The sequence below is a fragment of the Mesocricetus auratus genome, unplaced genomic scaffold, assembly GCF_017639785.1.
Source record: "Mesocricetus auratus isolate SY011 unplaced genomic scaffold, BCM_Maur_2.0 Super-Scaffold_100003, whole genome shotgun sequence".
NCBI classification, from domain to species: Eukaryota; Metazoa; Chordata; class Mammalia; order Rodentia; family Cricetidae; genus Mesocricetus; species Mesocricetus auratus.
The window spans coordinates 87,691,090-87,717,417 of NW_024429188.1; the positions used below are offsets into that span (position 1 = coordinate 87,691,090).

Genomic DNA, 26,328 nt, shown 5'->3' on the forward strand with positions numbered 1-26,328 from the left:
CTTTTATAAATATTTTTAAGGGACTAGAGAAATGGCTTAGTGGTTTAGCACACTGGCTGGCTCTTCCAGAGAATCCATGTATAATTTCCCAGTTCTCTCATGGCAGCTTAGAGCTGTCTATAACTCTAGTTTCAGGGGTTGACACCCTCTTCTGGCTCCCATGAGCACACAGACATAGTACACAGACATTCATGGAGGCAAAATATTCATACCCATAAAAATAAACAAACTTTTTTTTGGATTTTTACGAGACAGGGTTTCTCTGTATCGTTTTGGAGGCTGTCGGTCCAGCCTGGCCTCGAATTCACAGAGATCCATCCGCTTGCCTCTGCCTCCTGAGTGCTGGGATTAAAGGCATGTGCCACCACCTCCCGGCTAAAAAATAAACAAACTTTTAAAACTGTTTTTTAATGGGGTAAACATGGGACCAAGGAATTGTTTCAGTGGGTAAAAGCACTTGCCATGCAAGCTGGATGGGGTTCCTTGGAACGCAGGTAAAGCTAGGTGCTATAGTGTACATCTGTAATGCTAACATTTCTATGATGATACAGAAGATAGAGAATTACCCTCAGGTTCACAGGCCAGCTAGTCTGCAGCATGTAGCATAGCAGGAGAAGAAAACAAGAAAGACCCTGCTCCAAAGAAGGTGTAAGACTAGAGCCACTCCCTAAAATATGTCCTCTAGCATTAGACTACATTTTCTCACCCAATATTATATAGTAATAGACAAATTTTGCTTCTGTTTACTAAAAGTATACTTGATGATCAATTTATTTGAAAATATGAATGTAATTAGGTATATATTAACGATTAATGAATTTTGTTGTTTTGTCTACAGTGTTTCATACTGATCAGGATGATCCTTCATCAAGTGATGATGAAGGAATGCCATATACAAGACCAGTTAAATTCAAGGCAGCACATGGCTTCAAAGGACCTTATGATTTTGATCAGATCAAAGTGGTACAAGATCTTAGTGGTGAACATATGGTAAGCAACCATTTGATTTTTCAGGACTGGTAGGGTATTTTTTGAGGCTTCAATTTAAACTTATCTTTACCAATATATGTACTTTTGCTAATCAAGCTCAAGAACAATAAATTTATATTAATATATTTAAATAAATAGGTAATGCAGTATTTGTCTCTGAATTATTGTTTAAGGAGTTTTAGGCTGAATGTAGTCTTTTGTGCCAAGTACCAGACTGGGGATATGAGTTGGGTATAGAGTGTTTGCCTTTGTATATATGAGGCTCTTAACACTGCAAAGAAAAGAAAATCAAGCCTACCAGTGTGAGATGAAAATACTCAGACTGTGTTGCAGTTAGTTTCTGCAAATCCAAGAACATAAGGAAGATAGTAGTCAAACTCAAACCTAAGTAAACTGTGCAGTGCCCTTGGTCAGGAATCAAATAAAGATTGGGTGTTAACGTAACTACAAAGCGACTATGAGCTGCAGATAGTGGTGGCCACATTGAAATTTAAATTTTTGTGCTAATAAACTATGTATCAATGTTCTAATTTTTATAAAGGTTTCATTTTGGAGCTTACTGAATTTTCTTATACTGTATTTAGACAACCTTTATTACCTACTTAAGTAAAAAGCCCATTATATTGGGATCCAAATGTTTTTTTTTTAACTATTTGACTTTTATGGAAATGAATGCTATTTAAGTTAATTAACTGTTGCTTCTAACTTAATCTTTCATCCTTGAGGATCTATAGACAGGAAGTTTTTTTTAATACACCTAAGTCTGTGTTTTCATCTTATTTGTTAGAATAGAATTTGGCCCTTCCTACTAAAGACTCCTATTCCTTAATACTTTTCTGAAAATATACTTCTCCGATGTTTTTAGTTTGTATAGAGTATAGTCATGTCCTGTAGAGAGAAAAGCAGAATAAAACCAAACTATTTAGGTACTTAGAAGTGTCTCATGCTATGGGCACTGCAGCTAAGGTAGGCTAGGCCTTATTCTTTTCAGTCCTGGTAGTGTTTGTTTGTGATATATAAGTGCTTTCTCTTCCCCCTTCATGTTCAGTTAAGGAACTGAAGTTTCCAAGTTGTGGTTTGTACTTTTCTAGATAACATTTCTAGCCACTTGGCGACTCTCACAAATGGCACCTGAGATTGCCCTCTGACCCCTACACACATGCTCACACAGAAGCATGCATATATGTAACTCAAAATACCCCTCATTTTTATTACTGTGTGAGCATAGTCTGGGGTGTTAAATCTCTTATGTTAAACGTGGGAAATGATAATGATCCTAACAGACCTTTCTTCTGAAAGCTTTCCATTGTGGTACTGTAGCACCATTACACCTGTGACTAGGAGCTGTGTTAGGAAAGTAAGTGTTATCTTATTTGTATATGTGGCAGAACTTTAAAGGTTGGGTTAAAGGAATGTCGCTTAAGCTTGTAAAGTCATTTTGAACCTTCTGTTTTCATAGGGAGCTGTTTGGACCATGAAATTTTCTCACTGTGGCCGATTACTTGCCTCAGCTGGACAAGACAATATAGTGAGGATATGGGCTTTAAAAAATGCTTTTGACTATTTCAACAATATGCGAATGAAATACAATACTGAAGGTATTTTTAATTTTATTAATTATCTAAATAAATCTGGAATTTTTGCATTTTACGTGCATTATATGTTGAGCATCCTCAGTTCACAAATTCAAAACGCTTTGTAACCTGAAACACATTAAACGCTGAGACAATGCTCAAAGTTTTCTAATTTTAGAGAATTTCAGGTTTTATTCTTTTCAGATTGGGTACACTAAACTTATAAAGATCATGCAGTTATTTTAAAAATCCAACAAGCTCCAAAATCTAATAAGGAATATCCAACTGTATTGCTCTCTTTAGCTGACCAGTCATTTGTAGTAACCACTACTTATCATAATAGCCAGCATTTACGTGGTGTGGTGTTGTGCACTTATACTAATCTTGACTCTTTGGAGGGCTGAGGCAAAAAGGTCAAGAATTCAAGGCTAACCTGGCTTATATAGCAAGGATGTTTCAAAAATTAAATAAAAATGAAGCAAACAACAATAGCAAAAGTCTCTAGACCTAATGAAAAGAATACCACAAAGCTTTTCAAGTATATGTAATTTTATCAACCACTTAGAAATTACTTGGTTTCCCCTGGCAACATTCAGTTCATTCTAAATTAAAATAAAAGGTCAAATTAAACAGGAAAAATAATACTACTTAATTAAACTGGAACAATAATAATACTGTTTGTACTCACTAAGTAAAAAAAAAAGGTTAAAAAGTAGCCATGAAAAGTAAATTAGGTTTGTGGATATTTGAAATCAATGGACATTTGAAAAACTTAACTGACAAAAAAACCAACCTCAGAATTATGAATATGGTAAACACTGGCTATACCTAAACAAAATAGTCTTGTTATGTAATGATTTAAGAAAGTATGAAGAATTTAATTAAGTGGGGACTCTAATTTTATGGATAATGTTCTTGTAATTTTTAATGTAACAAATTTTATCCATAAGTCATCTTCTTCCTAATCATCTAAGGTTGAAAATAAGAAGTTAAGAAATGGGAGAAAAGAAAATAGATTTAACCATTGATGAGAATATAGAGTACAATTGAAGTGCCAATTTAAAGACCACAGAAGTTTCTAATTTATTCAACTAGCTAGTTAGACCCTATGTGTTGTTTTGTTTGGGGATTTCTTGGTACTGGAAACTGAACCTAGGTCTTCAAGTATACCAGACATCTATCATTAAGCTCTATAATTAAGCTATATTCTCAACCTCAATCGGCCTCCCATTTATAAAAAAGTTATCATGTGACAGTATCTCTCTCTGATGCTCAGTCTGGCCTTGAACTCTCTTTGTAGCTCTGGCAGGTCTTGAACTTAAGATATTCTTGCATCAGCCTCATGAGTATCTGAGATAATGGGGCTGTGCCACCAGTCCTGGGGACCCTATATTCTTTAGAAAAACTTTGTGAATTTCTTTAATGTATGTCATAGTACATAATTGAAGATGGTGATGCATTTGACAAGTTGAAATGGGTTACTTTTAGAGTGAGTGAGCATTTCTTCTTCTAGCTGGTCATTTCATTTCTTGTTCTACCTGAGGCAAAAAGACTATTTCAGTTGCCTTTGAAACCTGACCTCAGCCCAGACCTTTTCTTGGGCTTTTGTTTTTCCCCTTGCTACTTTTTGTAATTAGTAAGAATGTATTCACTATGAATAATGAAAATTAAATGATACTTTGTTTACTAATTTAGGGAACTGATTAAACTGTTTTATTAAAATTGATAAAAATGATAACGACATATGTGGGTGCTTGCGTGGTTATAGTTAATATTTAGAAAATGTGTTTTTCCAGGGTATTATATTGAATTACTATTATTATTTCAGAATATTTTTGTTGATAGATTAGTGTATATACATATATGCTTTTTTAACAACTACTAATCTTGTTTTTAGGCCGTGTGTCACCGTCACCATCTCAGGAAAGTCTAAGTTCATCAAAATCTGACACAGACACAGGGGTATGTTCAAGTTTTATAGTTACTTTTGTTAAATTCTATGATTTATTTGATGCCCTAAGGTAGTTTTCAATTATAAATAAACTCTGCCAAGGTGTTTGATTAAAATTAACATGTAATATTAAAAGTGTTTCTTCTATTAGTATTCCCAAGTGAAAAATTATCAAGTTTAAGATTGCCAAATGGTAAATAATATTATTCAAGGTACCAACCTACTGATGTATACTTAAATAAAACAGGATCACTTTCCCTTAACCCAAGTTTAATATTTTTAAAATAATAAATTTATAGTTTATTATAGTTAAATTCTTCTGATGTCTTCTTATTGCCTCCAGGAAAAGGACACTTCTTTTTTTTGTAATGTCTTTATTTAAATTAGAAACATAAATGCTTCACATGTCAATCCCAGCTCCCTCTCCCACCCCTCCTCCCTTGTCCCTCCACCAGCTCCCCACTCCCCCACCCAATCCCCACATCATTCTCCAGGGAGGGTGAGGCCCTTCTTGGGGATCTCTAAAGTCTGTCATTTCATCCAGGGCAGGACTTAGGCCCTTCCTCATGTGTAAAGGGACACTTCTTTTTTTTTAAGATTTATTTATTTATTTATTTATTACATATATACCAGATTGAATTGTAGATGGTTGTCAGCCACCATGTGGTTGCTGGGAATTGAACTCAAGACCTCTGGAAGAACATTCAGCGCTCTTAACCTCTGAGCCATCTCTCCAGCCCAGGACACTTCTTAATATTGCGTCATATTGCCTTTTTAACTCAATTGAAATACTCTGGTATCTGTTAGTTCTACTTTCCATGCTGGTCTTTGTCCTAAATACTCTTTCACATAGAAATCTTTTCCCATGTGTTTGCTTTGTTCAGAATGCCCTGTCTGAATTCAGCTCAAATATCTTATGTCCTCTTATTAGTTTCCCTAAATTCAGGAGGCAAAATTATTACTCAGTGTGTTTTAATACTATGTCATATGTAGTTTTACATTTTTATTGCTTACCGTGTCTTCCTTATAGTTATGCTTTGGACTAATCCTTGACATCTTACTCCATGCTAATTGTAGTAGATGTGCAGTCAGCATTGAAATACTGTTTCTGTGCTTTTATTCTAAGTTTTTCCCTTACCTGGATATTCCTAGTCTCCCTTCTTTCTATTCAAACTATGCCCATTATTCATGGGCCACTTTTTCTCTAAAGCCTTCACTCACTAATGCATAGTGACAATTTTAACTGCTTTGCTTTGGGGAAAATGGTTTCTGTATTTATTAGTTTAACTTACTATAAAGCTTCTAGGTATTTATCGCTATTGAAAGACCACCTAGATTGCATAAGACTGTCTTGTATATTTTTAGCAGCTTAAAGATTCATAACTACTGTCTAGCCTCCTCTCCCTCAATGTTAATTGAGTACAAGACATTATAAATGAGACCTAGTCAACTTTTTTTGTTTGTTTGTTTTCAAGACATGGTTTCTCTGCATTGTTTTGGAGGCTGTCCTGAAACTCACTCTGTAGACCAGGCTGGCCTCGAACTCACAGAGATCCGCCTGCCTCTGCCTCCTGAGTGCTGGGATTAAAGGCGTGAGCCACCAACACCTGGCTTCCTTTTCAGAAGTCTATATTGGTCCTCCGAGGCCTTATAGTCCAAGACTTTTGAGCTGCAAGTTTGAGGTCCTTCATGAAGTGGTCTCACAGTACCTTTCTAAGCTACTCTTTTTTCATAGTTCTGTGGACGTTTTGCCTTTAGCCTCATCCTAGCCAGTCTCTCCTAAACATTAAATAGGGTTAGCTGGAACTCCATGTTTTCTTTTCATGCTACATGCTCTGAAGCAGTTGAGAGATAAATAAATCTGGACTTAGAGTTAGATAACTGCCAGGAGGTGGTGGCGCACGCCTTTAATCCCAGCACTCAGGAGGCAGAGGCAGATGAATATCTGTGAGGTCAAGGCCAGCCTCGTCTGCAGAGTGAGTTCCAGGACATCCAGGGCCACACAAAGAAACTCTGTCTCAATGAACCAAAAAAAGTTGGATAACTTATATTCAGCCTTGATTCTCTTGTTCACAGGTGGCTATGTGACCTTCTAATGTATTATTTGGACCTACAGAACTTTTCTTAATGTCTCCATATTCATAGTGTTGCACTTATTTCAAAGAGTTGCTAGGATTCATTCAGATGATGAATACACAAAGCATGAATATATGGCACTTATTTTCTACATGCTTCTGTCAAATAACAGGAACATAAGTAAGATGTCTTAAATAATGAGGCAGTGAGTCTAGAGGTAAGGTTCCTCAGGGTTAGTTAGCTCAGTAGTATTATCAAGAACACTGAGTCCCACAAACTTTGCTTTTTACTCTTTTACCTTGGGCTTTTCCCTGCCTTGTGATCGTAAAAAGGCAGCTACTGTCTTCTATATCACACGGAAACAATGTTCAAAGGCAAAAAGGGGGAAGTCTCTTAAGTGAGCTCTGATGAACACACCCTGTGGCTAGACTAGTCATCCTTGGGAAATGGAGTAAGCTAATCTTAAATTAGTTTAGCCTAGTAATGACTCAACCCCTTGAGCTGGCCCCACTTCTGAAGAAACACATGCTAAGGAAAGGGCTCATTTTGAGAGGGAAGAGTATGATAGCAGGGTGTATTGCTGAGAAGTGATCCTAATATGTTAGTGCATGGAGAAAGAGAAAGTTGGTAAGTAGTAAACAGCATCAACAGGGGAGTCTGCTTTGGGTGGCTTGAGATCTCAGTTGGGCTCATACAAATTGATGAGAGAACAGGTGGATGGGAAAAGTCTGAAGTTCTTATTTTGATAGCATTACATTTCAGTTTTAAAGTTTGTTTTATGTCTAACAAGGTATGTAGTGGAACTGACGAAGACCCGGATGACAAAAATGCACCATTTCGGCAACGACCATTTTGTAAATATAAAGGACATACTGCTGATCTCCTTGATCTTTCATGGTCTAAGGTAAGAAATTATTTGAATCATGCATTAATTCCATATGACTTTTACATTAGGATTTTAAAATATTTTATTTGTATGATTATTACACTAACAAGTATAGGCTCTCAACTTTGTGAAAGTTATTTATAGCTTATCTGAGTTCTACAAAGAGTAATTTCAAGTGTTAATATCACTTAACAATTTAGATCTATCTATGTATTATTTGCATTTTGCTTCTCGTATGCACTGATTTTCAGAGAGAAATGATCCTTCACAAAATGGATATAACTTCAGCTACAAAGATCAAATTGGGTCCATCTTTAAGCCTGCTTTAGGACTAATTTGCTACCTTCATGCAATTATTCATTTTTCATTAAAAGTTCACTTTGTGGTATTTTCCCCATAGATCAATATCATAGCAGCAGTAAAGGGACAATTTTTGCCACTGAATACCTCAATACTTTTTCTAAAAATTGAAGATGTCTCAAATTTTAAATAAGGTGTTTAAATATGAAACACCTTAGCATTTTTGCTTGGTACCTTAAGCCTTGTCAGTAATCGGTATCTAAAATATATTTAAAATTTAAGAGAGAAAATAGTATTTGAATACATTGACTTGAGAATAATGAGCTGATTAACTAGACAATAATACCAGGGATACAAAAATGGTACCTATACATTTTAATTATGTCAGAAAAACCTCCTGTAGCACAGAGATGGTAATGGTGTATTTTGGCAAACTAAATCAAGCTGCACCTGAGCTATGCTTGCTTGCTTGCTTGCTCGTTTGTTTTGTTGAGACTGAGTCTCTGTAGCTGAGGGTGGGCTGACACTCTGTGACCCAGTATACTCACTGAGATCCTCCTGCCTCTGCCTCCACCTCCACCTCGCCTGCCGAGTACCAGGATTATAGATTTCGGTCAACATTGCCTGCTATGCACCACCTTTGAGTCAGTCTGCTTATGAATTGCTGATTCTCTTTAGGTGTTCTGGGTTTTTATATAACCTGTCATAATCTCAATCAATTTCTCTCTCTCTCTCTCTCTCTCTCTCTCTCTCTCTCTCTCTCTCTCTCTCTCTCTCTATTTCTCTGGTGGTCTGTTTTTTTAAACCAAATATCTTGCAAACTTGAGGACCTGAGTTTGATCCCAAAAATTCACAATAAAAGAGAAAAGCCAGGCATAATGGTACACATTATAATTCAGCACTCATAGGAGGAGACATATAGACCCACGGGGCTCTCTGGTAAACCAGCCTAGCCTACTTGGAAAGTTCAAGTAAAAGGCCCTGTCTCATAAATAAGTAGCAGCACCTGAAGAACAACACTTAACGTTGTCCTCTGATCTCCACATGCACGTACACACACACTTACATACACATACATGAATGAACACAAAATGGGAACAGAGCCATTTTTGGAAAACAAATTTTGAAGTTTTATTTTTCAAATTTTAAAATCACATTTATTTATTTGTTTGTTTGTTTATGTATATATGTGGACATATGTGCCAAGGTGTTCATATGGAAGCCAGAGGACAAGTGGAAGTCAGTTCTCTCCTACCACATCTGCCCCAGCGATCGAACTCAGGTCATCTGACTTAACAGCAAGTTCCTTTAACCTCTGAGTCATCTCCATGACCCAAGAACCTTTTTACGTATAAATAAAGAGGTTTATGTTTTTGTTGACATGTGACAGTTACACATATTGAGTACATAATGTGTATACAAAAGATAATGATTAAAACTCAGATAATTGACATCTCTACCTCCTTAAAGATTTACCATTTTCAATTTAATGCCTTCAGATTCCTCTTTTCTAGTTATTTATAAAATCTACAATGAACTGTTATAAATTACAGACACCATCCTGTGCTATGGAATACAAGAAGTGTATTCCTCTTACCTAATTGCATTTTGATACGACACTAAACAGACTCAACAGGTCATTGTTCCCCCCTTCACTTAAGCACCTAATTAAGAGCCAGATTCCCAGGATTCATATTCTAACTACTTTGCCCCTTCTAGTTGTGTGATCTTTGTCCACTTTCCTTAACTTTACCATACCTCACCTGCAAAACAGACATAATAAAAGTAGCTTCTTTGCAGAGTTATAGGGAAAGATTGACTGAGTAAATGCAAAGCACTTACATGAGGCTAGAGAGATGCCTCAGCAATTCAGAGCACTATTCAAACAGCAAAACACTCATACACATAAAATAAAATGTAAAAAACTAACATACCTCCTTAGGACACAGTAAATGCCCAATTAACATTACCTGTGGATGGGCCTGGAGATATGACTCAGCAATTAAGACAGAATATTGCTCCTCACAGAGGTCCCAAGTTTGGCTCCCAACATCTACATAGGGCAGCTTACAACTGCATATAACTCCAGCTTTAAGGGGATACAATACCTTTGTTCTCCATGAGCAACTACACTTAATGTGCAAATAACCCCCTATACACATAAACACATACACACACTAATAAAAACTAAAAAAATAAAAACATGATCTATGAATGTGCCAGGTAGAAGGTTTTAGGCACCAAAGACACCAAACTTAAGTATTTTACATGTGTTCTCTATTTGTGTTATCAAAACAGGTAACACCACCGATGTTAACAAGGAATTGAAAAAGCAGATTTGTAGGAGTTAAGGAACATGCTGCTAGGAGTAGGAGTAGGGAATTGAATTTACACAACCTGTCTTTAGAGTAGCATTCTCTTGCCCCATTCCCATGTCACAGTAGCTCACCACCTTACAGAAGCTAGCGTCCAGAACTTGGAAATTTTTGGATGTATTTGGATATATTGCAAAAATTTAAGAAACATCAATTGTTCCTTTCCTGCATTCTTTACAAATTTTGTAGGTCCCAGAAATATATTTAGTATCATTCTACATACTTAACTTTTATGACTGGTGCCAATTTCTAAGCTGAGACTTGCTGATTCTTGATATTATGAAAACTAGTCATAAAAGATAACTACAGAAAACAAGGGTATAAATAACACCTTGAAAATTTTTGTGTAAGTTATTCACGTGTGTGTGTGCGCACGCGTGCATTGGGCAGGGCAGATGATAGTCTTAGGTACTATTCCTTAGGCAGCATCTACCTTTGTTTTATATCCAAATATGTTTATTGGGCTGTTTCCCACTCATCATGAATCAGGTGCCTTTGATGCTGCTTCCTCCTGAAGGAGCATCCTTCTGTCAGCCTTTCCTGATAATGAAAATGAGTATAGACTTGCTTCACTGAATTGGTCCATCAGCTATCTTACCAGGTTTTTAATTAATTTTTGAGATTACATCATTTCCCTGTTTCCTTTCTTCCCTCCAAACCCTCCCATGTACCACCCCCATCTTGTTCTTTTTCAAAGTCATGGCCTCTTTTTTCTTTTATTGTTGTTCCATTTTCTCTCTGTGTCTCACTTTCTCTGTCTCTGTCTCTCTGTCTCTGTCTCTCTCTCTCTCTCTCTCTCTGTGTGTGTGTGTGTGTGTGTGTGTGTGTGTGTGTGTGTGTTCCTAAGTATATAAATACAACCGTCTCGATATGTTACTGGTATGTTATGTTTTCAGGGCTGACCATTTGGTAGTAAATAATAAATTGGCATGCTTTTCGCTGGGAAAGACCTAACTGCTACTGTCTTAATTACTTTTCTATTGCTGTGAAGAGACCCCATAACCAAGGAAGCTTGTGAAAGAAAGCATTTAATTGGGGGCTTGCTTACAGTTTCAGAGACTTAGTCCATTATCATCATGGCAGGAAGACATGGCACTGGAGCAGTAGCTAAGTGTTTACATGTTGAGACAAGAATGGGAATGGCTTGGGCTTTTAAAACCTGAAAGTCCACTCCTTAGTGACACATCTCCAAAAAGGCCACAGCTCCTAATCCTTCCCAAACAGTTCCTCCAACTGTGGACCAAGCATTCAAATATATGGTCCTATAGGGTCTATTATCAATCAGACCACCATAGATTTCTAGATCTTATTTACCTGTTAAAGAGTAGTGGTCAAATCTTATTTTACTGTTATTTCTCTTCAGTGTCTATCAGAATCTCTGTTAGTAGTGAGTTTTCTATTTTTTAAATACTTGTTTATGGCAGCTAACACAGTATTATATCATAGAGTAAAAATTCTGTATAGTAAAAGGATCTTTCATTGTATAGATGAGAGGACTGTATTCTCTGATATAAGGATTATAAGTACAGTTATATACAGAATTCCAGTTTGAATATACTTTATGTGGCACCAAACGTCAGTGATTAGTTTAAGAAATTATTTCAGGGATTGAGAGATGGCTCAGCAATTAATAGCTCTTCCTAGGAACTTAGGTTCAATTCTCAGCACCCACATGATGGCTCACAACTATATGCTCCAGTTCCAGGGGATACAACACCCTCTTCTGGCCTTTATGAACATCAGATATGAACATGGTGCACCGTCATACATGGAGACAAAACATTCATACACATAAAAATTAAATTAATTCATCTGGTGAGAATTTATTGAACCAAACCTATTGGCATAGTAGAATAAAATTGAATGTGTCTTTAGCATATTCGTTTAATATTTTCAGAATGTATCATATATCATATGCTTAAAGCAAGAACTGAATAAAGCCAATTTTTATTTGAGTTATTTTGTTTGGTTGATTGGCTGGTTGGCTGGCTTATTTGGGTGCTAATCATACCATACACTTCTACTGTGCTACATCCCCAGCTCTGAAGAAAACTAGTACTAAAGAGCATTGGGCCATAAGTTTAGTGCTGTTAACCAACAGAAAGTTAGAATGCAAACTGTATATGCTTATTAAAACTTTTCTGGAACTGGGTTATCTTTGAAAGTTAAAATTATTATTAGATACCTCCAAAGTCTATTATAAATCTTTAAAATTTTTCCTCTTCATTTCTCAATACTGAGGGTCAATCCTAGAGCCTTGGAAGTTCTTTACCACCATGTGTGACTCCAAGACTATGTTTTAATGATGAGGTATAACATCTACTTAAAATAGGTAATGTGTTTTATAGAATAGCTCATTACAGTTATTATATAAGCCAAATAAATATTTGCAATTAGTCTTTTTGCTTATTTTTTATGATTTTTGAAAACAGGGTCTCTTGTAGCCTGGCATCCTCAAATTACTATGTAGCTAAGGATAACTTTGAACTCCTGATTCTTTTTCCTCCACATCTACAAGCTGCCACACAGATAAAGATTAAGTGTTCTTACCTACTTTGAGCAAAAGACAAAGCATATTGTTGTTTTTCTGCACTCTTGCAAAACATAGAGCCTAGACCTGGAGTCAGACCACCTGCTCTTGAACCCTAACTCTCGCACTGACAGACTGTAATTTTAGGCTAGTGCTTTTTCTGTGCTTCATTGCTCTCAGTTGTCAACAAGGTGAAAATAATCTGCCCACCTCAGAGAGTTTTTGTATAGTGCTAATAACAAATCTTTTAGCACATTTTATGTACTCAATAAATGGTGTTACTACCTTGATTTGTTGGTCATCTTAGACATTTCAAAAAATACTAGAGTGCCTTTGAGTCTTCTTATTCAGTGTAATATATAGTTCTGCCCTTTAAATAGATGAGTTTTAGAAGTTATTAGACTTTGCCAACCATGAGCTTTTGATGGGTAGGTGCTTGGTTCTATGGTAAATGGTCCAATATAATGTCTAAGTCAGTTACCCTACTGCTTGTAGTTAAGAAAATTCTATGATATATTCTGAAAAACTTGACAGTTTCTGTTCTCTAATTTTCTTGCTTAGAGTGTGACAGGAGCACAATAACTTTTCATTTCTATGCTGCATTACAGAGTAATCTTTTTGAAGACATTTTAAGTGACAATTAGGATCCATGTACGTTAGAATTCACCAGTGATTTTGGTGTGAAAAATAACTAAACTGAAATAATAAAATTAATAGATATCATATATTCACAGACAGGTTTAAACATGTGCAGGTTAAAACAACTAAAATATTCCTAATCCTGTGCTAGTACCCAACATACTTCCTATTATACATTGTAAGATTCACAGTAATGTGACAACAGGTAATGTTAAAATGTCTTAGAGCCAGTGAAATACACTAGATAATAATTTGAGAAAATACATTTTTCAAGCAAATTGAAACAGTCATGTTTTTATGATTCTGCATATAGCAATAACCGTATATAAAACTAAAAACTGTAATTTTAGTTAAATTTTATTGTGTAAGTATTACAGTAATAAAGTAACTGATACAATTTTCTCCATAGAACTACTTTCTGCTCTCTTCTTCTATGGATAAAACAGTCAGGTTATGGCACATTTCTAGAAGAGAATGCCTTTGCTGTTTTCAACATATAGATTTTGTCACTGCCATCGCTTTCCATCCAAGAGTAAGTAACCATTTATACACTCTTTGCCATGCTAAATAGAGATGAAGGAATTTGATTTCTGTGGAGAACAGTTGGGACTATAGGATAAAAAATCATTAGTAAACACATAAGTGAAAACAACTTAAATTAGTGTCCCATTTTGCTTCAAAAATAGGAAGGGAGCTGGGTGTTGTGACCTAAGCATTTAATCCCTGCATCCAGGAAAGTGAGGCATGTGAATCTCTTGTGAGTTAGAGGCCAGCCTAGTCTATATAGTAAGTTTTAAGACAGCAAGGGCTACCTAGAGAAACCATGTCTCAAAAAATGGGGAAAGGAACTGAGAATGTAGCTTAGTAGGGTATTTGCTTAGCGAGCAGGAAGCTCCAGGCTCAGTTGTAAGCACTATAAAAACTGGGTGTGGTGATGTATGCCTGTGTTCACAATTCTGGGAAGATGGTGATTGAAGGTCAGAAGTTCACAGTCACTCTTGACTACACCAAGAGTTTGAGGCCAGTCTAGGATACATGGGACCCTGTCAATCAATCAGTCGGTGGTTGGAAATGAAATATTCTAATAATTTGAATTACAAATGGGAATTGAGTAGTAAAAAGTCATCCCAAATCCTTAATAACACATGAAATATAAATACAGTATATACTAAAGATGGGAAATATTGGAGATAGAGATAGAAAAGTAGCAGCCAAACATAGTAGTGCATGCTTGTAATCCCAGCTTGCTTGAAGCTGAGTCAGGAGGATCACTAGTTTAGGGCCAGGCTGGGCTATGTGGCAAGACACCATTTCTAAAAGGAGGAAACAATAGGTGTAAAATAGTAAAGGTAAGTATATAGTTGAGAATTGTGGAAGTGAGACTAACTACAAAAGACTGAAATGGGTAATGACCAAATTTCATTATATGATATCCTGAATTAATGTTTAGGGTCTTGAAACACTGTTAATAAATATTGTATGTATGTGTGTGTGTTATATGTGTGTGTATGTTTATCTGTATGTGTGTACACTTGTGTGTATACATGTGCACATGTGGATATACTTGCCTTTGTATTCACTCGTGGAGGCTAAGGTCAACATTGGATTGATTATCTTCCTCTATCATACTCTACCTTATTTTTTAATAACAAACTTTTATTACTTTGTGTATATGGGTATTTTTGTATATGTATCTGTGTACCACATGTGTTTGGTGCCCTCCAAAGTCAGAAAGGGTGTTGGATCCCTCAGAACTTGAATTATAGGTGCTTGTGGATGCTAGAAATTGCACCTGTATCCTCTAGTAGAACAGCCAGTGCTCTTAACTGCTGAGTCATGTCTCCATACCTACCTTAGTTTTTGTGAGTCCTGTCACTGAACCTGGAGCTCACTGTTCTGGCTAGACTGGCTGGCCAGCATGCTCTCCAGAATGACCTGTCTTGTCCCCTGCCCCAACACTGGGGTAACTTGTGCTGACATACCCAACTTTTATGTAGTGTTGCTCTGGCTCACATCAAAATCCTGGCCTCAAATGATCCTCCTGCCTCAACTTTTATGAGGAGTTGAGGCAGCATACATGTGTTGCTGATCATGGCACACATTGTTGTTCCTTTTTATTCATTTTCAATCTAGAAAGCCCTTTAATATCTGCCCCCTAGAAACCAAGTACTTCGCCAGGTATGATGGTACATGTGTGGAATTCCATCGGTCAGGAGTTAGGCAGGAAGATCATGAACATGAGGCCTGCCAGGGCTACACGTTTCAGGGTAATGTGGACTTTATAATGAAATTTAGTCTTGAAAAAAGAAAGGAAATAGTATGTAATTTTATTTCAACCAAAGAGAAAAAAATTGACATGGAATTGTAGATACCTTATACCTTTATGATGTAGAGCCACAAATATTTAAAACTGAATTAGTTTTGGATTCTGCAGATCTAAGCACAAAGGAAGAATACTCATTGATGCCGCTACTACTGCCAGATTCAAATAAGTGGCTCTAAATTGACTTTCTCTCCAGTTTGGTGAATGGCTGGCTACCTTTCTAGTCAGGTCGTGCATCTCTATTTGTTTACTACCCATTATCTTTTTAAATGCACCATTCAGTCATTTTCCCATTTCTTCTTCTTTTTCCTCAAATTAGGAGACATCACTAACTTTCTCCTCAGTAAAATTGCTGAGAGAGCATCCCTCATTGTGGGATGGGAACCCAAAGTCCATTTGTATACCAGTAATACTGATCTACTACCCAAGGCCACATAGATTGCCTTAGGCCTCCTCACTGACACCAAGATTCAGGGGGTCTTGATCAGTCCCATGCTGGATTCCCAGCCATCAATCTGGGGTCCAAGAACTCCCCCTTGTTCAGGTCAGCTGTTTCTGTGGGTTAAACAAGCCCAGTCTTGACCCCTATGATCATCAGTCCTCCCTCTCTGTCACTGGGTTCCTTGAGTTCCGCTCAGTGTTTAGCTGTGGCTGTCTGCATCTGCTTCCATCAGTCATTGGTTGAAGGTTCTGTTTCCCAGACTCTCTGGCCATGGGATTGTAGGCTAGCACTCCCCTGATCCATGTCTAAAATCCATATATGAGTGAGTACATACCATGTTTGTCTTTTTGTGACTGGGTTACCTCACTCAGGATGGTTTCTTCTACTACCATCTGTTTGCCTACAAATTTCAAGATTCCATTGTTTTTTTTCACTGAGTAGTACTACGTGTGTAATGTACCACATTTTCTCTGTCTACTCTTCAGTTGAGGGGTATCTAGGTTGCTTCCAGGTTCTGGCTATTACAAATAATGCTGTTATGAATATAGTGGAATAGATGTCCTTGTTGTATGAATGGGCATCTTTTGGATATATGCCTAAGAGTGGAATTGCTGGGTCTTAGGGTAGGCTGATTCCCATTTTCCTGAGGAATCTCCATGTTGATTTCCAAAGTGGCTGTATGAATTGGCACTCCCACCAGCAGTGGAGGAGTGTTCCCCTTTTTCTACATCCTCTCCAACATAAACTGCAATTGGTGTTTTTGATTTTAGCCATTACAGATTATTTTTCAACCTTGACTCTATTGACATTTTGTCAATAGATATTCTGTCTGTATATTGTAGGATGATTAGTAGCACTTCTGGCCTCTATTTACAGTGGTAACATCTTCCCCTGTACTAGACTATGACAATCAGAAATATCTGCTGACATTGCTGTATGCCTAGGATGGAGCCAAATTCATTAGATGTAGAACTCCTAATCTGCAATTCAGTATCAGAGTTCCTAAAAAGCAGGTTCAATTTGTAACTGGTGTTAGCCTTGTATCCCAATTTTACATATGTCCCTGAAGCATGAGTGGTATAAGATAGTGTTTCCCAAAGTCTACCCAAAGAAAGTCCAAGGTGAAGTAAATTAAAAGCCACTGCCCATTTTATCCCCTTTTTGGAGATTCAAAATACAGGTTAATTAAGACTCCTATAGAGTTTTTTGTGAGAATTTACATGTTTAATTCAGTTTAGTGTAAACAACTGCAGCTGCACTTAAGCAAATGTTCATATTAAAGAGGTTTGTATAGATTTTTATAGCAAGTTGTTTCTATTCATGCTTATCTGAAGATGTACATATTCAGATATGTACTGTATTATGACAGATTTATTTCTTTTTTATTTTTAAATTTAAATTAGAAACAAGGTTGCTTCACATGTCAATCCCAGGTCCCTCTCCATTTCCCTCCCCTCCTCCCATGCCCTCCCACCAACCCCCCCCCAATATCCCCTCATTTCCCCAGGGAGGGTGAGGCCCTCCATGGGGGTGTCCATAGTCTTTATTTCATCCAGGGCAGGGCCTAGACCCTTCCCCAAGAGTTCAGGGTGAGAGTGCATCTCCCATTGTTGGATGGGAGTCCAAAGTCCATTTGTATACCCAGGATAAATACTGATCTACTACCCAAAGCCCAATAGATTACCTAGGCCTCCTCACTGACACCCACGTTCAGGGTGTCTTGATCAGTCCCATGCTGAATTCCCAGGCATCAGCCTGTGATTCAAGAGCTAACCCTTGTCAGGTCAGCTGTTTCTGGGGGTTAAACTAGCCCAGTCTTAATCCCTTTGGTCATCAGTCCTCCCTCTCTGTCACTGGATTTCTTGAGTTCAGCTCAGTGCTTAGCCGTGGGAGTCCTGTAGAGTTTTTACATTCCAGAATTTCTTAAACTTGTAGAACATTATTTCATGTGATGCTTACTCCAACATTTATAGTAACATCTATACCGTGGAATAAGTTTAAGGATATGATGAAGTGATTCAAATTCTGTTTCTCTGACCTGAAAGCTGACTTGTTTAATTGTTGTCATTTTTAGTACACAAAATGATGTTTGCTTGAAGACTAATACTTTGTGGCTAGGTATAAATGTAGCTTACTAATAGATTACTTGCTTTCATGTATGAGGCCTTGATTGGACTTCCTAGTACCCAACCTTCAAAATAAAAAGAAAATAACAGTAGCATACTTTTCAAGTAAGATTACATTTTTGAATATTATTTCTGATCACCTAATTGTTAATTAGCTGAGGTTTCCCTACTGTAAAAATAAAAGCAATCTCTTTTACCACCGTTTTAGGATGACAGGTATTTTCTCAGTGGATCATTGGACGGAAAGCTCCGCCTATGGAATATACCTGACAAAAAAGTGGCTTTATGGAATGAAGTAGATGGTCAGACAAAATTGATCACAGCTGCCAATTTCTGTCAGAATGGCAAATATGCAGTAATTGGAACATATGATGGTAGATGTATTTTCTATGATACAGAGGTAAGAAACTTGTAGTTTCAGACAAGTTATTTCTACCCTCTGGCCTTTAACTGCCTTATCTATAAGACAGGGCAAAAATGGTAATATCTGAGACTTAAAACAAATGATCCTTGAGCTTCTTCTAATTCTGATATTTTTAATTTATTATTTTGTTTTAGCATTTGAAATACCATACACAAATACATGTACGATCTACTAGAGGGCGCAACAAGGTTGGAAGAAAAATTACTGGCATTGAACCTTTACCTGGAGAAAATAAGGTATTATAGTATTCAAAACCATCTCTCCACACTTTGTATTGATTCTTGAAAGTTACTATTAATATCTGGGCAATAACATAGGGGAATACTGCTATTTATAGTTGTGTTGTTTATTTACTTGGTGTTTAACACCTTCTGGTGTTATGTATTCATTTAGATTAAAAGATGATATTTTTAACTTTGTTTTTGGTTTACTTTTAGATACTGGTAACCTCAAATGATTCCAGAATCAGACTATATGATCTCAGAGACCTATCATTGTCCATGAAGTATAAGGGTTATGTCAATAGCAGCAGCCAGATCAAAGCAAGTTTCAGGTAAATTGGCATTGAGAAATCCCCCAAAGTATGGCATTCCTTTGCTTCCTGTTTTTCATTATATAAGGTTACTAAGTCTTTACAACTCGTATCACACGGTATCATCATGCAGTGCTTACTTTATCTACCTGCATGATAGGTGAGAAAACTATCCCTGTTTTTCAAATAAAGCAAAACCCAGAACATTAAATGATTGGCCTAAAATCATGGTTGTCAGAGACATGCTTAGAGATTCTTAGCTCCAGAATGTTTGCTTCTCAACTTTTATATAAGCCTTTAACAGACACTCCACCCCACCACCACTGCCACACGCATACATATTGTCTTGATCCCTTTAGGTGCTGGAGCTAAGAAAGCATTTTGTCACCCTAAAGTAAAGTACTGTGTCATTATCATTTCAGTTCTTAATTTGGGATCAGTAAGCTGTCCTGAAATAGGATTACCTGCCTAGCTTTTCTTCTTTCTAATCCTGCTATCAATTCTTCTCAAAAATCAGTTATTTTCTTCTTGAAGTGCCCAGTAATTACCCAGCCATTCAACTGCTGAACTATTCTGCTTCTGGTGTTCTTTAACTCACTAGTTCTCCTAGAGTGGATTAACCCACATCACAATTACCAGAGCTTTGACAAAAGTAGTAATGCTGGTAGAGTCCTGGTTAGCATGATGAGGCCCTGGGTTGGGTCCTCAGCACTAATAATCTTCAAAATGTGAACAACAGCTTACATTCCTGTGTCTGAAAAGTTTAGCCTGGTTATCTCGAGAGATTGTATAGCCATTATAAATAACAGAGCTAGAACAAGTGAGGAGCAAGGAGCAGTAGCCTCAAGAAAGCCTGGCTCTGCATCAACATACCTTCAGAATCTTCAGAATAAAAGGTGGATCTAGTTTTCAAGAGTCTCCCTCAGATGTTGTTTTAGATATTTTAAATTAGGAAGCACTGATAGAAGGAAACCTTGATTTTTTTTCTGTTTATTTTTTGACCTGTCCTGCTCAAATATAGCCATGACTTTACTTACCTCGTTAGCGGTTCAGAAGATAAATATGTTTATATCTGGAGTACTTACCATGACCTAAGCAAGTTTACTTCAGTCAGGAGAGATCGTAATGACTTCTGGGAAGGTATTAAAGGTAAGCAAATGCAGCTTACTTATATGTATGTGCCTTATTATAAAGGAGTAGAGATTTGTTGTGACCGCACTATGCCGGAAACATAGATGGATGTATTTATGTCTTTCCACTATGTCAGAATTTGTAGAATAACAATAAACTCACAAGTTTCAACAGTTTTGTTGGCTGCAATTTCCCAAGAAGTCCCAGTTTACTTTGATAGCTGGCCTTTGGCCAAGACAGATTCCTTTGACCAAATTTTTAAGAATTATTACTTGTGTGGGGTTAGTATGGGTGGTATAGTTCCACACTGGACACTGAGAAAGTATAGAGGCCAAAGAACAACTTTGTGGAGTCAGTGTTCTTCTACCATGGGTTTCAGGGCTCAAACTCAGGTCACTAGGCTCGTGTGACAAGAACTTTACCAACTGGGCCATTTCGCTGACCCTTTTCCAATCTTAATTACTAATAGTTAGTTTCACACCACACATTGCACATGACACAGTAATTAGTAGCTCATAGAGTGGCTACAAAAGGGTTAAAGAGGTCACAGAGTTCAAGGAAGTTTTACTGGGGCAGAGGTAGATAAATGCGGAGTCACTGAGGCAGTTGGATAACACATTAAGGAACACAGTGGAAGAGCTTCTGGAGGCTCAACAGAGCAAACCCTGAAAGTGCAGAACTGAACAACAGGTGACAGGCAGGCAATTCAAGTGGGACGCTTCCAGTAAGGGTACTAAGCTGAGCTGAAGCTTACAATTAGGGGTTCTCTGTTTTTGACATAGACAAGCTGGTCAGATAGCAGTTCACTGGCTTCCTAACCATTGCCATTAAAGTGATAGATAGGTTCTATCTTTTTATAGGGTCCAGATGAGAGTATCCCACCTTTCAGTGTGTTCACTAAGTTCTGGGACCCATTTTTCCTCTGATATATTTTTTAATAAGCCCTGTAGTCATATGCTTCCAGTTTACTTTGATGAGTTTGTAGGTGCTACCCTTGTAGCTTTCATAACATACCAGTCTATGCTTGTAGTTGGTGCTGGACGGGTGATGGTGTCTATGTGTACAAATAAGACATAAAGTCATCCTGCCTCTGCATTTCTATTCAAAATGGAGTCAAAATCTGCTTTGTAATGTGGAACCACCCAGAGCAAGACATGGAAGAACTTAGAGCAAGGCACAGCCTCATTGAGACATATTGGCAGTTTAACAATTATCAGGGGTTGTGTTTCAATAGGAGACTCATTTTTCTATACCAACAAAGAATTATCCTGACCTAAAATTTGAAAAGTATGGAAGCACAGATCCTAAATGAGACAGGTTTTTTAAAAAAGTACTTCTGGGTTTTAAATTAATCTGATATGTTTTAAAATATCTTTTTCATATTCTCATTTTGTCTTGATGTTTGATATAAAATTTCTCAGTTACTCTGAAATAAATTTTTTCTCAGCACATAATGCAGTTGTTACATCAGCCATCTTTGCTCCAAACCCAAGTTTGATGTTATCCTTGGATGTGCAATCTGAAAAATTAGAAGGGACTGATAAAAGTGAAGATGCTGAAGCTTTGGAAGGCACATCTACTGGTAAGTGCCTGTATTTTATTTGTCCTCTTTTTTTCTTCTAGCCATCATAAGATTTTATGCATATAAAAACATTTCTTGTGTACAATGTAACAGTTGTTAGATACCCATTATGAGCATTCCAGCAATGTGTTTCTTGCAAGTGTTACACTTTTGAATTCATCTAGGAATTTTGGAAAATTGGGAGTTCATCATTTTTGCAGGCAACGTTCTCTGAAGATAAACCAAAATGAAGCCAGCAAGAATGCTTAGCTGGTTAAGGCCCCTGCTGCCAACCTTGACAGCTTAGTTCGATCCCCAAAACCCACATGATAGAAGGAAAGACTACTCTGACCTACTTAGAATATCATCACATGCACTCCTATGGATAAGTGATAGACTCTAATTTAAATGAGAACAAGGTTTTATAAACATAACTTAAATCAACTATGACACAGACGACCGAGACTCTAAGTGCTTTATTTAATGTTGTGTTGTCAGTTCCTAAGGCAGTGTTTGCTTGCTTTTAGTCAGTGCTAAACAGTCATTTGCTGCCTGAACTAATGATTCAGATGAAAGTGAGGCTCTACTTTCTACAGATGCCTACCATCTTGATATAGGTACCTGCGTGTGTCGTCCTTGGCATTTGCTTTGAGAATGAGTGGTAATTTCAGTTATTTAGTTATTTGTTTTGAGGCAGGGTCTCACTGTGTATCCCTGGCTAGCCTAGAACTTGCTTTGTAAACCAGCCTGGTCTTAAGTTCACAGAGATCAGCCTCCCAAGTGCTGGAATTAATGTCAGGTGTTTAAGATGCTCAGGCTAGGAAGTGAAAGGAAACTGTCGAAACTAAGAGTAACTATACCAAGCAATTATGTAAAAATATTCTCTGCTAGTCCTTAAGAGTGTTTTTAAGAACATGCATACATGGACCAATGGTTAGAGAAAATAAACTGTATTTGGAAAAGCAGTCCTAGAATACTTTCTTAAAAATTTTTGCACCCTACAGACAAACGTTTTACCGAGCCATAAAATCACAGCAATAAAATAGGATATACAGAGGGTGCTTTTGTTTTGTTTCTTTTTTTTTTTTTTGAGACAGGGTTTCTCTGTGTAACGGCCCTGACTGTCCTGGAATTCTCTTTGTAGACCAGGCTTACCTTGAAGTCACAGGGTTCTGCCTGCCTGAATATTTGGATTAAAAGTGTGGGCCACCGTGCCTGGCTTCAGCGCGTGCTTCCTTTTAAAATACTTGAATTGCTGGAAAGTTCTTAGGCACCTTCAATTAACTGTCCCAATGATGTCATTTATACTATCCATTCCATTTAATGTGCTATTCTGTCTGACGAATACTATAAGAAACAAGGTTGAATTCCAGCCTAGCACTTTCTTCAACCCAAATCACAGCTATTAAGCTTTTACTAAATGCCTACTTGGAGACGATGTACAATACATTTTTTTTTTGAGACAGGGTTTCTCTGTGGCTTTGGAGGCTGTCCTAGAACTAGCTCTTGTAGACCAGGATGGTCTCCGACTCATAGAGATCTGTCTGCCTCTGCCTCCTGAGTGCTGGGATTAAAAGCGTGGGCTACCAACGACCGGCTTGTATAGTATATTTTTTAAAAGCCTTCACAAGCTGGAGGAGGTGTCCCACGCCTTTAATCCCAGCACTCGGGAGGCAGAGGCAGGCAGATCTCTGTGAGTTGTGAGACCAGCCTGGTCTACAAGAGCTAGTTCCAGGACAGCCTCCAAAGCCACAGGGAAACCCTGTCTCGAAAAACAAAAAACAAACAAACACAAAAACTGAATCACATTAACAAGGCCCCATGAACTCTCTAGTTCCTTTTGAAGAGTCACAGCTTTTAATGGAGTATTTCCAAATGTTTACCTGTCTAGGTATACCTAAGATTAAACTGGTAACTCAGGGTATGGGACCATAAAACACATCCAGTGGCCCTCTCTCTTTATTCCTGACATTTGACAGTTTGGGCTTTCCTGAATTACGTCCCACCCCAGGTTGGGGTGATGTGGTTTACCCTGTGTAATAAGAATTAAAGACAATGTAATATAGTAGTCTCGTTCTGTGGCTCAGGCTTACCTGGAACTCACTATATGTTGAGGCTGGCCTCCTCAAACCCCTGCCCTACCTGCTTAATGCTGAGATTGTTTCCAGTCATTGTCAGGCACTATTATTGAGTCTCAATAAAGAATTTCATTTTCTTCTCCTGCTTTTCTCATGTCTCTAAATCCTTTACTACTGATGCACTGCTTACCTTTAAGATATTTCAGAAGGATTGTGAGGACTGTTCAAAGACTCACAAGATGGCATTAACAAACCTAGAGTGAAAAATATTATGCCTTACTCGTCCTGTACCCAATTTTTCAATGACAATTCACATCCTTTTATCCCTAAGTAATCAGGGCTTCTTACATCTACAGTTTTTAGTCTATATATAATCAAGTTAGGTAGCACAGAATTTGTCAGATGTTTTTATACCACTGGCAAATGTAAAAGTTAAGACATTCAGTATAGACCATAAAGGCAGAGTGTGGTCAGCATTCACAGAGCAAATGTATGTACTGATTTCATGGCAGTTTCGCTGTGTTTGTGGTACAGCCAGCCTATCAGTCATCTTAGAGACCCCTCTTAACAGCAGAATTGCCCAGCTGATAACATTCTTCAGCAGTTAGTTCAATCCTCAGGTTGAAATGGAAGCATTAGATGACTTAGAGGCCTAGACTACCTTCGAGGAATTTAGTCATTCAGGCTACAAAGAATTGTAACAACCCTAAGACAGGAAAAGAACATGGAAGTGAGCTTTAGTCAAGCAGAAAGGTACCAGAGAATGTAAGAATTCTAGAGAAATCCAGAAAACAGACAGTTGGAAAACAATCTTTACCACCAAACAGGGTCATGAACATGTAGTATTGTGTCAATGGGCTTCCTAGTCCTTTAAGAATTAACATCAACTAATAGCTTTCTTTTCATGCTTTTCAGGTATTGTGAAGACAGATAACACAGAAGTTCTTCTCTCTGCTGACTTCACTGGAGCAATCAAAGTGTTTATTAACAAAAGGAAAACTGTATCTTAATTTGAAATTATATTTAAAATAAGCATATCAGTAAGTTTCTATATGTATCAGAAATGAGAAAAGTATTATAGTGTTTCAGGCTAACATCCTTTTATAACTTTTATTGAAAGTTGTCCAAATATAATATATATTTTTGAGAGGCAGTGTTAGTGATCTAGGAAGCCCTAAACTGATAGACTAGAAAGAATGTGGCTAGATTAACATTGCCAAGCATAGAGTTTATGTTTTGTTATGTTTATGTTTTGTTATATAATTATAAACATGCACAGGTTTCTGCATGAAAAGATATTAATATATTAATCACATGTGCGTGCCTTTGGTTACATGCACTAAATCTAACAAAGTTAAATTATTTCATTGGCTCTTTTGGCCTCCTACTGGGTGATAGTCTTGTTTCTAGCTCTAAAAATTTTTTTGCACAAAATTTTGTTTTTAAGAAACGTGGTATCTTTTGACTGATTATTGTTTTGAAAATGTTATATAGGTTTTCAATAGGTCAGTAACCATGTATAAATGGTTTTTTATAAATTTCTCAATTTGGGGACAAGATTTTTTTTGTGATCTAAATTGTGGACTTATTCTTTACTTTGTATGTGTATATATATAATTTTTTCTTTGCCACACTGGAGCACAATGTTTCTATGTAAAGAATTCTTTTCTTTATCCATGAGCACCAGGCTTTGCTCAGTTAAAAATAAGCCACATTAAGGAGTGAGTCTTCTTTTTTACAATAATGTAAAAATGAACTGTTTACATTTTTTTAAAGCATTGTAGTTTTTAAAAATTAAGCTGTTTTGTTTTGTGTTGTTGAATTTGAAAGGCTTTGTAAATACCAATGTAATGTACCAATGAAATAACATCTGGGACAATGGAACCCTGGTAATGTTGTTGATGGTTTGCATATGTTTCTGAAAATGAAAATGTATCATTAAAGTTGGTCATCAACATTTGTTAAAAGTGAATTATTTTTAGATGACTTAAGTAAACCAAGAGATGCAAGAAAAATAAACTTTTGTCTTAAACTAACTTTAAGCAAACAGATCTTAAGTCCCTAAGGTATGTATTAGATGCTTGTCATCTGCCTCAGACTTCCCCTGCATTGCCCTCTTTCTTTAGGTAGTGCTCTCTCCTCCTCCCCTCGCCCCTTGTTCTCACTCTCCTGTACTCTACATGACAAACTGTCTTTCTAACTAATCATAGTTTTTGTTTTGTTTGGTTTTTAATCTTAAGGCCTATGTGGCTGATCCAGTGCCACTTTTTTAATTCCATCTCTTTGACTCTGAAACTCTGAGGCAGCTTGGTGCTGAATGACTGCTACTACTACTGTTACTGCTACTACTGCTACTTCTCTTCATCTTTCTTCTACTTCTCTTCCTCGTC

At 37.1% G+C, this 26,328-nt stretch overlaps 1 protein-coding gene across 3 annotated transcripts in view; it reads left to right on the forward strand.

Moving 5' to 3' along the window:
- Window positions 1-25,895, forward strand: part of Wdr44 (WD repeat domain 44) — an 88,740-nt gene extending 62,845 nt beyond the window's left edge. For 2 of the 3 annotated variants that reach the window (XM_040744535.1, XM_040744536.1), the window contains 11 exons: window positions 839-990; window positions 2,450-2,588; window positions 4,462-4,526; window positions 7,382-7,495; window positions 13,731-13,853; window positions 18,421-18,612; window positions 18,771-18,872; window positions 19,074-19,189; window positions 20,190-20,317; window positions 21,747-21,881; window positions 24,854-25,895. In XM_040744535.1, the coding sequence (XP_040600469.1) occupies window positions 839-990; window positions 2,450-2,588; window positions 4,462-4,526; window positions 7,382-7,495; window positions 13,731-13,853; window positions 18,421-18,612; window positions 18,771-18,872; window positions 19,074-19,189; window positions 20,190-20,317; window positions 21,747-21,881; window positions 24,854-24,948 (1,361 nt within the window). In that variant the 3' untranslated portion in view covers window positions 24,949-25,895. The remainder of the gene's footprint in view (window positions 1-838; window positions 991-2,449; window positions 2,589-4,461; window positions 4,527-7,381; window positions 7,496-13,730; window positions 13,854-18,420; window positions 18,613-18,770; window positions 18,873-19,073; window positions 19,190-20,189; window positions 20,318-21,746; window positions 21,882-24,853) is intronic. The other variant, XM_040744537.1, reaches the window with a different exon arrangement.
- The last annotated feature ends 433 nt before the right edge of the window (window positions 25,896-26,328 follow it).